The 14,970-nt window shown below is 33.9% G+C and overlaps 4 protein-coding genes across 6 annotated transcripts in view; 3 read left to right on the top strand and 1 right to left on the bottom strand.

The window, feature by feature from the left end:
- mRpL38 (mitochondrial ribosomal protein L38) lies at positions 1–1,938 on the top strand. Of its 2 annotated transcripts, none has more exons than XM_011137068.3 (2): positions 1–32; positions 309–1,938. In XM_011137068.3, the coding sequence occupies exon 2, from the start codon at positions 337–339 to the stop codon at positions 1,543–1,545; it is 1,209 nt and encodes a 402-aa protein (XP_011135370.1). In that variant the 5' UTR covers positions 1–32; positions 309–336; the 3' UTR covers positions 1,546–1,938. The 2 variants fall into 2 exon arrangements, with proteins under 2 accessions (XP_011135370.1, XP_011135361.1); XM_011137059.3 differs by lacking the exon at positions 1–32 and adding an exon at positions 40–217.
- The window catches only part of LOC109503623 (uncharacterized), a 24,809-nt gene continuing 11,558 nt past the window's right edge, over positions 1,720–14,970 (bottom strand). Inside the window, exons 8-9 of one of the 2 annotated variants that reach the window (XR_002162664.2) lie at positions 1,951–2,499; positions 1,720–1,763 (exon numbers count right to left, since the gene is read on the bottom strand). Coding sequence is in view for 1 of the 2 variants with exons in the window: in XM_019840265.2 (XP_019695824.1) it covers positions 2,202–2,499 (298 nt within the window). In the remaining variant the exon portion in view is untranslated. Of the gene's footprint in view, positions 1,764–1,950; positions 2,500–14,970 lie in introns of those variants that run through there. The other variant, XM_019840265.2, reaches the window with a different exon arrangement.
- Positions 8,027–10,077, top strand: LOC112589866 (uncharacterized). The gene is made up of 2 exons (XM_025304721.1): positions 8,027–9,341; positions 9,424–10,077. Exon 1 carries the CDS (start codon positions 8,645–8,647, stop codon positions 9,266–9,268), a length of 624 nt encoding a protein of 207 aa, XP_025160506.1. The 5' UTR covers positions 8,027–8,644; the 3' UTR covers positions 9,269–9,341; positions 9,424–10,077.
- On the top strand, positions 10,080–11,283 carry LOC112589867 (uncharacterized). Its single transcript, XM_025304723.1, has 2 exons — positions 10,080–10,222; positions 10,635–11,283. Exons 1-2 carry the CDS (start codon positions 10,103–10,105, stop codon positions 10,836–10,838), a joined length of 324 nt encoding a protein of 107 aa, XP_025160508.1. The 5' UTR covers positions 10,080–10,102; the 3' UTR covers positions 10,839–11,283.

Here is a 14,970-nt window from a genome sequence, read left to right on the forward strand (position 1 = left end):
TTCGCTGATGGCCGCTCTCAGGTTTCTCTCTGGTATGTATGTCGTTAGTAAATACTATTTCCGAGCGAACAAAATGCTGAATAGCTACCGCAATATTCCCTAGCCAACTTCCGCCGCGCAGCAAGCATTGTCGCGTATATGTGCAACCAACCTTATTGTCTTCACTATTTCGGAACGTAGCTTAATAGTTCAGCTAAAAAAACAACCGTTTTCTTCGGTACTAACCTAGTTTATTTTCTGACCTAACGAATCTTATTCATTTTTTATTAGAAAACGATAAATATGTCATTAAATGTTTGATGTTTTAGTTAAGAGACGACTTGACAGTTTTACGATATGTCGATCAAACTTCTAAGAACTGTCAACCTCCTAATTTCCAAAGGTCAACATGTGCGGTATGGACATGTGTTACGAGGAAAGCCGCCAACAGTCGCCCACAGTCTAAAACAGCGTCTTGAAATAATTAAACAGATGAACGAGGATCCGATGTTAGATTTCCATGTGAACATTGGTTATCCAGTGGCTAAGATTTCCAGACGAACATTAACAAAAATCTGGGCGAACGAGATCATTATGCAAAGAAACAATCCTGAGTTGGAAAGAGCTTCACGTACCAGAAAGTTGCTGGTGAATTTAAAAGATGCGAGAGAATATTGGTTGCAGACCGACGGACCGTTCCATATTCGCAAGATAGCGGAACATTATAATATTTACAAAGATCTTTATAGAGATGCATATTTTATACCAACGGTTCCATTGAACATAAGCTATGATCTGGAAGACAATAAAATGGTAAAGGTTTATACTGGTAATGTAATCAAACCAAAAGAAACTTCCAAAGCACCTTGTGTCATATATAATACAGAGGATGGATCATTGTGGACTTTATTAATGACCACGCCAGATGGTAATTTGACCAATTCAAGCTATGAGTACTGTCATTGGTTTATTGGTAACATTCCTGGGAATCACATAAACAAAGGAGAAGAGTTGATAGATTATTTAAAGCCAATACCGTCATATGGTATTGGGTACTGCAGATATATCTTTGTACTGTACAAACAGGAGTGTTACATAAATTATTCAGAATACAAAAAAGTAAAGCCTTGTTTGAATCTGGAAGAACGTAACTGGCAGACACGAGATTTTTATGCTAAATATCAGGATCAATTAACACCGGTTGGTTTGGCATTTTTTCAATCAGATTGGGATGATACAATAAAAGAATTCTATTACAGCACATTGAAAATGAAAATGCCGATATTTCGGTACAATTTCCCACAACCATATATTAAGAAACAAACATGGTTTCCCTTAAAAGAACCTTTCAATCTTTACATGGACAAATATCGCGATCCTAAACAGATAACAAAGGAATTCTTGCTGAGGAAATTAAAAAAAGTTCATCCATTTAAAGAATCAGAACCTAAACCACAGTTCCCATTAGCTTATCATACTCATCCTGACTTACCATCCTGGTTGAAGTTTGAGATGATAAAGAAAAAGCTGGGATATGGTCGTGTGAATGATCTTGATGAATATTAGATTTAGAAATTGGAGTAATACAATTATAATATAATAAATGATCATTATGAATTTGTGTGTTTCATTGTCTCTAATTAGTCATTTTATTGAATCTACTTAGAGCAATCTTGCAAGTTACTCCTGTTTCAAGCGTGTCTCTATAATCTGTTTGCTGCAAAATTTTATATCAGCTCGTGTTGGAACAGTAGTATCAACCATTTTATGTTCAACTAATAATCCTAAGAAAAAGGAAGAAAATTATAAATTATACAAAGATAATGCTAAAGATAATTTATTGATGAAATATATTAAATGTTATTAATAAAAATATTAATGAATGAATGAGATTAATAATAAAATTAATTATTAATGAAAATATGTTAAACAATTTAAAGGAATAAAAGCGATAAGAAAAATGCTCTTCACCTATTTGTTCCTCTTCACTATTTTTGAATATCAAATCAGAATTATAATTTGACACATAAATTTGATAGAGGTTCCGTGCTTTGTTCTCTTTCTCTTGCTCGAGGTCGAAATTAGTCATGTTAAAAAGGATACTTATCTTTCGGGTGATTTTTGCTAAAAGCACTAAAACTGTAAAATTACAAATAATGATGTAATAGTTTAATTCGTCCTATTGATATTTCAATAAAAAATTATGTATACTAATTATCTAATTAATAATTATAGTTGCCATCAATGTCCACTTTTTTGAGTTCAGCTAACGATTCAAGTTCATCCGCGTCTTCCTTATCGTCAAACTCCTTCAATATATCCTTGCCCACATCTTTCCCAGTCTTTTTCGTACCTTTACCAGGTTGTCTAATACAGAATAACATCATATTCATACTTTGCAAAGCAGTTCTAATGTTCATGAATAATTCACCGCGAATTTTCTTTAATTCTTTTAAATTTCTTTCACGCTTTTCCTCGATCTCGATTTGTTCCATTATTTCACATCCATCTGCTTTATATCTAAAAGTTCGAAATTATTATAGTAGAGTTTTCAATGGAGTAATGTAATAAATATGTATTGAATAATTAGAAACCAGAAAATTGCAAAAGCTTACTAATAAATCATAAGTTTACTAATAAATCATTACCCAGCAAATACAATATTTGTTACATTATAATAATGTTACAATATAAATATAAGATGTAGTATAACATTTACGTTACATTTATGTTACATGTAATATATGTGTTAGTTGTAATTTCCCACTCAAACAATATTACAGTTATATAATAGAAATATAACGTATAAGTAATAATAGAAAATAACATAAGTAATAACATAAAGTAACGTAAGTAAAATAACGTAAAGTAGTATAAACGCTATCTAAAGGATGTAATATCTGTGTATAAAAATATTACATAAGATAAACGTAACATGAACACTATCACAATATACACCTCATACAGCGCCGCAAGATTGCAGCGACATTGCAGAAATATTATATTGTGACATTACAATATTGCAGCAATGTTGTGTAATGTCGCTGCATCGTTACAAAAAAATTGCAGCAACGTTGAAATGTCCGTCCTCAGAGAGATTGTAGAGCAACATTATAGCAATGTTGCTGTGCAATATATTTGCAATAATGCAGCGTCATTGCACATAAGCACTGAGCAAACACTAAGTAACAATAACATGACAATAATGTTATAAATTTTCACTCAACAATGTAATAGTTGTATAATACACGCGTTATATTATTTTTACCCTTAGGAAAAATTATTTTAAGATGTTCAAATTAATTTAAAGTTACTTATAGTTATCTAAAATTATTTATAGTTAACTATAAATTATTTACAGTTAACTATAAGTAACTTTAAGTTAATTTGAAAATTTTAAGTTATTTTTCCTAAGGGTACATTGTTAAATGGACAATTATAACATAGATGATAGATATTTCCTTCTCCATGGGGACATGGTCTAAAATGCTTCGAAGCGCCATATAGACAATCATAATTGTTCTTTTTGCACTCCAAAGCGTTTGTAGTTTCATGAATCCTATTTAATATGTGCGCACACAATCGCAACTGATGATGAAATTCGAGTTGTCGCGCATACGTATCGGTAGCTCCAACGAGAAAAATTTTATTTTCAGTATTCTTGTCTTATTTATAATAATAATTAGACAACAAAGCATTAAAATATTTTTACAATGTTTCTAACCAGAGTACGTCCTGAGAACGAGTTGAGGATGTTTCTTCCTTTTTAGGACGTCTCTGCGACGCCTTCAGATCTTGTACTATCTGGGATGGAAGATTGCATTTCCATTTCCGAGTTTCTGCGATATTGCAGTGCAAGATTGCAATTTCATTTCCGAGCAATGTCTTTACAACATTGCTTGGAAATTTGCAATTTTGCAAGATTACTGCAATGTAACTGCAATCTTCTGTGCTGTATGGGACACGCTGTGTTCCAATATTCACTGCCAGCGTTGAAAATCTATAACATACGTGATACAAACTATGTATTTTCAGTACTGGCAGTGAATTTTGGAACATAGCCACATAGTGATCTCCAAATATCGCGTAGCTAAAAATGAACTGCACATGCGCAGCCATGTCATCTAACTAATAGCATTACAGACATCTTTTTCTATCTCACTTTCTCGTAGAAAAAATATACTATATGTCTCACTCTAACTTATTACATTTATTACACTTAGTTCAGCAGTGCAGCTAAAAATTGCAGATCATCTTTCTGTCTATTGGTTAAGTAACAAGGCTGCGCATGTGCAGTTCATTTTTAACTATGCTAGCATCAAAAATGCCGACAGAGAATGTCGCTACTGGATATATTGTAATATAACTTTGGATACCGTAAATTACTTGATTCTTCTACTGAATATTTTTACAGATTCCGCGATTGCATGTGATCTTTCACTAGGCCAGGATAAATGTAAAAGCATTATTAGAAGTGATAGCAAAACGCGAGACTGACGAAATTATTAATAATTTACATCTACCAAACATCCAAATTTTCAATTTTAATCGATATAACGACTGATATAACGGATTCCAAAAGTATGTGTGTTCTCGTTCGATATGTTGCACCGAAAAATAAAAAAGTTATAGAATAATACAGTTATTAGATTTAGTATCTGTAAATGCTACAAATTCTTCGGCCGAAAAATTATACGAAATATTTAAAAATCTTCTTAAAGAAAAAAAACTTCCTTTAGAAAATATTGTTGTAATGGCAAGCGATAATGCATTCGTGATGACAGGATGTAATAATTCCTTCATATCACGTTTAAAATTAGAAATACCGGGCTTAGTAACCTTAAATTATATTTGTCATTTATTCACGATAATAAAGCTAGTGAAACTTGCGAAAAATTACTTCAACCGTGCGAAAATTTAATCCGAGGCGTTGCTTTATACAGGATTTGTCAAAAGTGTGGGAACCCTTAAATAATTTTTGTAAAAATGAAAATATCAAAAAACGATAAAATACGTATTTTGATTTTTCAAAAAAGCTACTCTACGACATGGATATCGATCATTCCCTACCCCCTGGTACGTGGGGGTAAAAGGGGGTAGAAAATTTTAAATTGGGCTAAGAGTCGAGTGAGGGCTCATTTGAAAGGTCTTTTCATAACAAATACATCCTTAAAATTTTAAGTCGCTACGATCCCCCCATTAAAAATGGCAGCCGTTCAAATTTCGAAATTTCATGTACTTAGTGTTATCCAGGATTAACCGGCTACTTAAAATCAGTTATTCTCACGGCTACTTAAAATTAGTTGTTCTCACTGCTACTTGAAATCAGTTGTTCTCACGGCTACTTAAAATCAGCCCAGCAAACAGAATATAACTGTTATACAGGGTGTTTGATAGCTGATCATGCAGACGAAAGTTGGAGATAGATTGGGTGTAGCCGAGAAGAAAAGTCATGTACCATAATGTCAAATTGGTAATAGTTATCGAGTTATTAATTAAAACATGTGAGCCAACGAGCGCGTAGAGAGTGGAGGGCGGCCGCAGTAAGCACGTAGTCAATGAGTAGCGGGAGGCAAGTGCGTGCGGCGAGAGGCAACGTAAGCGACAAGAGGCGATCGCGCGCGACGATGCTGTATCAAATGTCTATGTGCTTATTGCGGTCGCCCTCCGCTCTCTACGCGCTCGTTGGCTCACATGTTTTAATTAATAACTCGATAACTATTACCAATTTGACATTATGGTACATGACTTTTCTTCTCGGCTACACCCAATCTATCTCCAACTTTCATCTGCATGATCAGCTATCAAACACCCTGTATAACATAGAAGTAACATGTAATATAACATATGTTATACTCTAGTTATATTGATGTTATATAATTTGGTTTCATAGTTGTAATATAATTCTGTTATATATCTGTTACACTGTTTTGTTATAAACTAGAGATAACATTATTAATAATAATATAACAGTAATGTAACACGTTATATAACAATAATTACGTTCATATTACTTTGATGTTATACAGCACAACTATTCATGCAATCTATTAAAAACTGCAAATGCTTTCTATTGCGAATAAAGGTGCATTTCGATAGAGAAAGAAATAGCAAAGCGGAACAGTAACAAATAAAAAAATGGTGAAAAGCTAATCAATCAGAAATTCCGTTCCGCTTTTTTGTAGATGTTTTATTTTGTAGTTCTATGTTTTTCTATGTTATTTTGTAGTTCTATATATTTTGAATGCCTTCATCGTGCTTAAGCAGACCATATTACCTATTTATATTGATGTTTATAATGCATATTTATATGCATACTGATATGTATATCCCTACAAAAAAGTACATCGAATCCACGTGGAACGCATTCACATGAAATCCACAAAACCACATGGATTTCATGTGGACACAATATTCCTATTTTCGTGGAGATCCGCACTTATACTATTTAAACATTTAAGAACGCTTGTATATTATACAAAATTCACATACAAAAAATTTCTTTCCCAGTAAACATAGTTACGTAACAGTTACATTGTCGTAATATAACGAAATGTAACACGTAATATAACGTGTACGTTATAGCAATATACATGTTAGTTGTAATTTCCCACTCATAGAAAGTTGCAGTTACATAACAGAAATATCACATGTTACTAAAATGTTATACAGGGTGGGTGATTATAAGTTGCCAACCCGAAATGTGAAGGTAGATTGGGTTAAGACAAACATAAAATTCCCATACCGTTTTGCGAAATTCGCAATAATTATCGAGTTATTAATGACAGAAATCTGAGGAGTGGTAGCGCGCCGGCATAGATGATTGGAGAAGCGTTGCAGCTGCTTAGGCCGCAGCGCGGCCCAGTTGATCCAGAAACTGTTGCCGGTGCGCGGCGAGGCGAAAGACAATGCGCTGCTATTCGTTGTTTTATCTCGCCAGACCTACGTCTCGCCGCACGCCGCCATATATATAACCAGCCATATAACATTTTAGTAACATGTGATATTTCTGTTATGTAACTGCAACTTTTTATGAGTGGGAAATTACAACTAACATGTATATTGCTATAACGTACATGTTATATTACGTGTTACATTTCGTTATATTACGACAATGTAACTGTTACGTATCTGTGTTTACTAGGAAAGAAATTTTTTGTATGTGAGTTTTGTATAATATACAAGCGTTCTTAAATATTTAAATAATATAAGTGCGGATATCTCCACGAAAATAGGAATATTGTGTCCACATGAAATCCATGTGGTTTTGTGGATTTCATGTGAATGCGTTCCACGTGGATTCGATGTACTTTTTTGTGGGGATATACATATCAGTATGCATATAAATATGCATTATAAACGTCAATATAAATAGGCAATATTGTCTGCTTAAGCGCGATGAAGGCATTAAAAATATATAGAACTGCAAAATAACATAGAAAAACATAGAACTACAAAATAAAACATCTACAAAAAAGCGGAACGGAATTTCTGATTGATTAGCTTTTCATCATTTTTTTATTTGTTACTGTTCCGCTTTGCTATTTCTTTCTCTATCGGAATGCACCCTTATTCGCAATAGAAAGCATTTGCAGCTTTTAATGGATTGCATGAATAGTTGTTTTGTATAACATCAATGTAATATGAACGTAATTACTGTTATATAACGTGTTACATTACTGTTATATTATTATTATAATATTATCTCTAGCTTATAACAAAACAGTATAACAAACATATAACACAATTATATTACAACTATGAAACCAAATTAACTTCAATATGACTAGAGTATAACATATGTTATTGTAATGTTATTGTAATATATTACATGTTACTCCTATGTTACATAACAGTTATATTCTGTGTTTGCTGGGTTAAGTTTAATATTCTTACTTGTTCGATTTTGAGTTGTTTCATTAAAATATATTTTTACAATATAATTTTAGAAAAGAAAACTCTATTTCATTGAAGAAAACCATGTTCATAAAAAATAGGATTTGAGATAATATTTTTCAAAAGTTTTTTTAGATTTAGTAATTAAAATTTCTTATTTAAACTTCCTTGAATTTGTTTCAAACTATTTCTTTTGTGGGTTAACCATTATAATACTCCATTATTAGTAATTTTGAAACACAGCCTATACAGATATTTGTCGTATATCGAATGTTGTTGCGTTGTTTTAATTTTTTACATGAAAGGTTATAATGTTCTGTGAATATTGTAAGGACATATTATATAAGCACAAGTCACAAGAACATCGTTGGAGTCATTGGGATAACTGCGTGCCACTCGATCGTCAAGTTAAGCAAAGTCTAGTGTGGTCAACACATGGAAGGGTATTCCGCTTGGAATCGAAGCTATCGACGGATGCAAGACGCGAGAAAATGAAGAGTAAACTTTTTTACATAACAATAATATTACAGTTATATAACATTTTAGTAACATGTGATATTTCTGTTATGTAACTGCAACTTTCTATGAGTGGGAAATTACAATTAACATGTATATTGCTTGTAACGTACACGTTATATTACGTGTTACATTTCGTTACATTACGACAATGTAACTGTTACATAACTATATTTACTGGGAGTTGTTCTCACGGCTACTTAAAATCAGTTCTCACAGATCTTAGGCAGATTAAAAATTAAACGTTTTAAAAATGGCTGGCGAATTGTCGGAACATGAAAGAATCATTATCCTCATGATGCATGGATGGGGTGATAACGAGCGGTCGTACGCTGCTGTCGCTCAATTATTTAATGAGACGTATCCGAATCGTCGAATTAATAAGTCCACTGTCTTAAAAACAATGGAACGTTTCAGAGAAACTAGTAGCGTAAACAATCGCCCTAAATCAAAGAGATCTGCCATTAACGAAGAAAAACAACTTGTTCTGCAGACATTTATTGAATGTCCCAATTCTACTATTGACAGAGCCGCTCAAACTTACGATATTGCTCCCAAGACCGTTTGGAGAATTTTAAAGAAAAACAAGTTCCATCCATACAAATTACAATATGTTCAAGAATTGCAAGACGGAGATGTGGAGCGTCGTACAGGTTTCTGTGAAAGAATGATGGCACTAATAGATGTCCGGCCCATGTTCCCTTATCAAATTGTTTTTACAGATGAGGCAACTTTCACGTTAACGGGAGAAGTTAATAATCAAAATTTTCGTTTCTGGTCAGATGAGAATCCGAATTGGGTGCGGGAAACTCACACACAATACCCACAAAAAATAAATGTATGGTGTGGAATAATAGATAAATACCCACAAAAATAAATGTATGGTGTGGAATAATAGATGGCTATTTAATAGGACCGTTTTTTTTTTAAGAAAATCTGAACGCTCAAAGGTATGACAAATTACTTGTAGATCAAATAATTCCAGCCATACGAAATATATTTCCAAATAATTTCGAAGAAATATGGTTTCAGCATGATGGAGCTTCTGCTCATTTTGGTTTAGGGCCACATCAAATTTTAAATGAGACTTTTCCATTACGATGGATAGGAAGAAGGAACAGAAATGAGGGAGGAGAGAATTGGCCACCTCGGTCACCAGATCTAACTCCTCTTGATTATTATCTATAGGGACACCTGAAGAGTAAGGTTTACAAAACAAAACCTGAAAGCATCTAAGAATTGATATAGCGAATAAGGGATGAAATAGAGTTGATATCTTTTGAGACGAATCGTATGGAAGAGCATGGTCCATCGATACATGGAAGAGCCATTTCTGCATTCTATTACAGATTGGCATATTGTCAGGAAGTAAATGGCAGCCACTTTCAGCATTTACTTTAATACACTAAGTAAAATTTATTTTAAAACACGGAGTAAAAGGTTTTGAATCATTAAAGAGAGATGACAGTTTTCAATCATCTTTTTTTGCAACCTATCACGACTATACATACAACACATTCACATTTGTTTAGCCACACGCATGCACACACATACACACGCACGCACGCACGCACACACGCGCACGCACGCACACACGCGCACACACACACACACATACACACACAAGGGATCAGATTCATACGACTTCCACGCAGTTGATCCTGGATAACACTAACAAGGAGACCCTCAGACCTGTTAATAAAGGATTTTGATGGCTCTCAAATATATTGTAGAGGAACCTCCCCTGTGCATGAGGGTCAAAGGGTTTTCCTCAATCAGCCTTAGTTTCAGAGAAAAGAATTTTGAAGTTCCACGCGCCGTAGAATACTCGGTACGTAGCAGCAACTTTCGAGTCAGCGGACGTGGCGCAGCGACTGTGGTTGCAGCTAGTACGCTGTAGGACCCAAGCTCGGTTCTCACCATTCTTTTTTTTTATCAATTAGCAAGAAATGTTCACAGCAGATATCGTGATATTCGTAATAAGTAAGAACTGTGTTATGATTATGTAGTATTTAATATGTAGGTCAATTCAAGGATAGAAAACTGAAATGCGAAGAATGGTGGAGACAAATGGTATTTTATTATTGTGTGCAAATATAGTTATAGTAATATTAAATAATTCTTACATCACAGATTCCTCTGTATGAAATGAATAATTTTCAGAGTGATACTTATCATAGAAACAGGAAAAACATAAATTCACAGAGCACCATGCACATCGTATAAAAGCACTTTCCTTACAGGCACATGGTTGTTTTAAAAGCGAGATGGAAGAAGAAGAAATTTCATCTGGAGGTGTATCCGTTAATAAATTGTTATTTTGCATCAAGGTCTCACAATATTTAAACGCGTTTGTCACTTCTCCCTTGAATTTGTCGTCTAATTCCATTTTATCAAAATTATCCAGTACACAATACCGCTTCGATCGTTCTCTCTTGGGAACCTGAACCCTGAACGAATAAAAGTGAACGAGGCTGCTGCTTCTTACTAACGGAGGAGCCGACGTCTCCACTCTTTTTTAAATCAGGTAACACGGTCTTTTGACAAAGGATTCTTTGTCAAAAGGCTTCGGGTCGAATGCGAACGAGAAACCAACGGCCAAATTCAAACACGTTGAATCCTCTGCTATACTGTCTCCATCAAAATATTGAAGTGTAGAGCAAAGCAATGCTTAACACATTGGATACAAAACAAATAATATTTAAAATCGACTGCGATACTATAAAATGGGATTTATAAGTGAGTTTATGAATAATATCACTGTTCTTATTTATTACGAATATGTTCTTATTTATCACAATGTATGCAGAAAGAAATATATTTTCGAATGTTAATGATTTATATTTTCCGGTCTCGCTTTTAAAACAACTATGTGCCTGTAAGGAAAATGCTTTTATACGATGTGCATGGTGCTCTGTGAATTTATGTTTTTCCTGTTTCTATGATAAGTATCACTCTGAAAATTATTCATTTCATACAGAGGAATCTGTGATGTAAGAATTATTTAATATTACTATAACTATATTTGCACACAATAATAAAATACCATTTGTCTCCACCATTCTTCGCATTTCAGTTTTCTATCCTAGAATTGACATACATATTAAATACTACATAATCATAACACAGTTCTTACTTATTACGAATATCACGATATCTGTTGTGAACATTTCTTGCTAATTGATAAAAAAAAAAGAACGGTGAGAACCGAGCTTGGGTCCTACAGCGTACTAGCTGCAACCGCAGTCGCTGCGCCACGTCCGCTGATTCGAAAGTTGCTGCTACGTACCGAGTATTCTACGGCGCGTGGAACTTCAAAATTTTTTTCTCTGAAACTAAGACTCATTGAGGAAAACCCTTTGACCCTCATGCACAGGGGAGGTCCCTCTACAATATATTTGAGAGCCATCAAAATCCTTTATTAACAGGTCTGAAGGTCTCCTTGTAAGTGCATGAAATTTCGAAATTTGAACGGCCGCCATTTTTAATGGGGGGGTCGTAACGGCTTAAAGTTTTAAGGGTGTGTTTGTTATGAAAAGACCTTTCAAATGAGCCCCCATTCGATCCTTAGTCCAATTTAAAATTTAACCCCCCTTTTACTCCCGTGTACCAAGGGAATGGGAATGGATCCATGTCATAGAGTAGCTTTTTTAACAAACCAAAATACGTGTTTTACCGTTTTTTGATATTTTCATTTTTACAAAAATTATTTAAGGGTTTCTACACTTCTGACAAACCTTGTATATCTCGGGTAGTGCAAAGAGATAAGCAATTTTAAAAGAATTTCAGGATTTTTTTAATGAGGAAAAGATATTTTAAAATTATTTAATACACGATAGTTAGTTTTACACAAATGCGTTGTTCGACTATTAGAAAACTTTAATTTTAAAACATTATTGCATTGTAGCTGTTACAGAAGAAAAATTAAAATTCGTGGAAATAATTTTAGATCGATTAAATGACGACTGAATAAAAGCAATGTGTTATTTTTGAAATATTATATATTGTATTTTAAATTTCTTTAATAATTTCAACACCCTTTTCCAATCCCGTGATATTTTAATTCATAAAATGTTTGAAAATAGTCAATAATTAATTGTAGATGTCGCTCGCAATTTTTTTTTACCAGAGACGTTGGAAAACATTGATAATATTAATATAAACAATAAAAATATTCGAAAAAATTTGAATAATATACGGCGTATTTCAGACACCCGGGTCATCCGATTTTTTTCGTAAACGCGACATTTTTAAGAAAAATGTTTCAGACAAATGTTATAAGGTTTCAAAAGATCTATTTACTGACGCTATGAATTTGACCTTGAGATGACCTTGAAAAGTCCAGTCAAGATCAACATAAAAATCTTAAATAGAAACCCTAACTTTTTATTACACCGTCTTACTGATTTTTGGAAATTTCAAAATCATTAAATTAACAAAAATAAGGGCGCTGTTGAGACAATATATTCTTGAGACTATATAAAGCAAAAAAGTCTAGTATCACTTTCTGTTCTGACAAATATTGGGTCTATGCATAATTCCGTAGCGAAATTCCGACAGATGTTGTTCGCAGTTGTTTTTCCGCTCTCACATGTGTCAAACATATGAAGTGTCGTACATTAAGTGAAAGCTGAAATTTGCCGATATTTTAAGAAACTATTCATCGAGATCCGTGACGTATACGAAATTTAATTATATTTTGAACATGAAAAAGAAACGTGTATTTTCGGTGCATTTCGCTTTCTTATTTCCGAAAAGACAAAAACGCATCGCAAACTTACAAAAAGATATGCGCCGTATACGAAGAGAATGCCATAAACAAAAGTGTATGTCGGAAGTAATTTGCGAAATTTCGTTGTGGAGATTTTGATTTCCAAGATGCTTCTCGCTCTGGTTGGCTAGTCACTATTGATGTCGATCAAATCAAGGCTTTAATCGACTCCGACTAGCATTTGACGACTACAGAGATCGGATATAACTTCAACATTGACCAATCAATTGTTTCGAGACATTTACGGAAGCTTGGGATGATAAACAAGCTTGATGTTGGGTGCCGCACGAACTGAGCGAAAAGAATTTAATAGACCGAATTTCAGCTTGCGATTTGCTGTTCAAACGCCATCAAAACGAACCATTTTTAAAGCGAATGATCACTGGCGATGAAAAGTGGATTGTCTACAACAATGTCAGTTGAAAAAGATCATGGTCGAAGCGCGAGGAGGCTGCCCAGACGGTCGCAAAGGCTGGATTACACCCGAAGAAGGTCATGCTCTATCTAGTGAGTATCTGGTGAGATTGGAAAGGAATCATCTATTATGAGCTGCTGCCACCCAACAAAACGATTGATTCAACCAAGTACTGCTCACAACTGGGTAAATTAAAGCGAGCAATCAATCAGAAGCGGCCCGAATTGGCAAACAGAAAGGCCGTTATGTTCCACCAGGACAACGCTAGACCACACGTTTTTCTAATGACCCGGCAAAAGTTATTGCGGCTTGGGTAGAATGTTTTGGTGCACCGACCGTATAATTTGGACTTTGCACTTTCAAACTATCACTTGTTCCGGGCGTTACAGAACAATTTGAATAATAAAACCTTCAGTTCCCTAGACGTCCTCAAAAACCACTTGGATGACTTCTTTGCCCAAAAATCTCAGGACTTCTATGAAAGAGGGATAATGAAGTTCGTGGAGAAATGGCAGAAAGTCATTGAACAGAATAGAACATATATATTGATTAAAATCGCTTTTTTGCTAAATATTTTGCGTTTGAAATTTATTCGATTTTCGCTACAGAATTATGCATAGACCCAATAGTTAGCGAGATATCGTAAGTTAAATATTAAAAAAGTTATCAATTAATTTGAACAACTTTTGTCAAAACATTTTTTATTTGCTTAATATTTTTTTTAAGAATTTATTTAAAGAAAACTTGATAACTTTTTCAATATTTAACTTACGATATCTCGCTAACTATTTATTAGAACAAAAAGTGGTACTAGACTGTTTTGCTCTATTTAGTGTCAAGAATATATTGTTCCAAAAGCGCCCTAATTTTTGTTAATTTGATGATTTTAAAATTTCCAAAAGTCAGTAAGTTAACAAAAGTCAGGGCGCTATTGTAAAAATATATTCTTTAGGCTAAATAAAGCAAAAAGTCTAATACCACTTTTTTTTCCGGCAAATAGTTAGCGAAATATCGTAAGTTAAATATTGAAAAAGTTATCAAGTTTTTCTTAAATATTGTTGCGCTCACTCTCGCGCTCACACTTGCACTCGAGTAAATAAGAACACTCGCGTAAGAGCTTTACTATCATATTTACAGCGTAGCTCACTCAAGCCTTAAACAGGAATAATTCTCAATTTGATAATTCTCGCGTCTGTCTACGATGATAGCTTGCTGGAAATTCTCACAAGGAGATGCCACGAACTGCTAACTCTACTTTTGAATGAGCTATAGTGCATTCGAAAGGGGAGGTCGAGAGTATAAACCGTGTCAGAGCTTTTGGGTGTACGGGCTTTAGTTTCGGAGAAAATTTATTGTAAAATGATGTATTTTTCAGCTGTACGGTAAGTACAAT

The sequence above is a fragment of the Harpegnathos saltator genome, unplaced genomic scaffold (genome assembly GCF_003227715.2).
Source record: "Harpegnathos saltator strain DR-91 unplaced genomic scaffold, Hsal_v8.6 scaffold643, whole genome shotgun sequence".
NCBI lineage: Eukaryota > Metazoa > Arthropoda > Insecta > Hymenoptera > Formicidae > Harpegnathos > Harpegnathos saltator.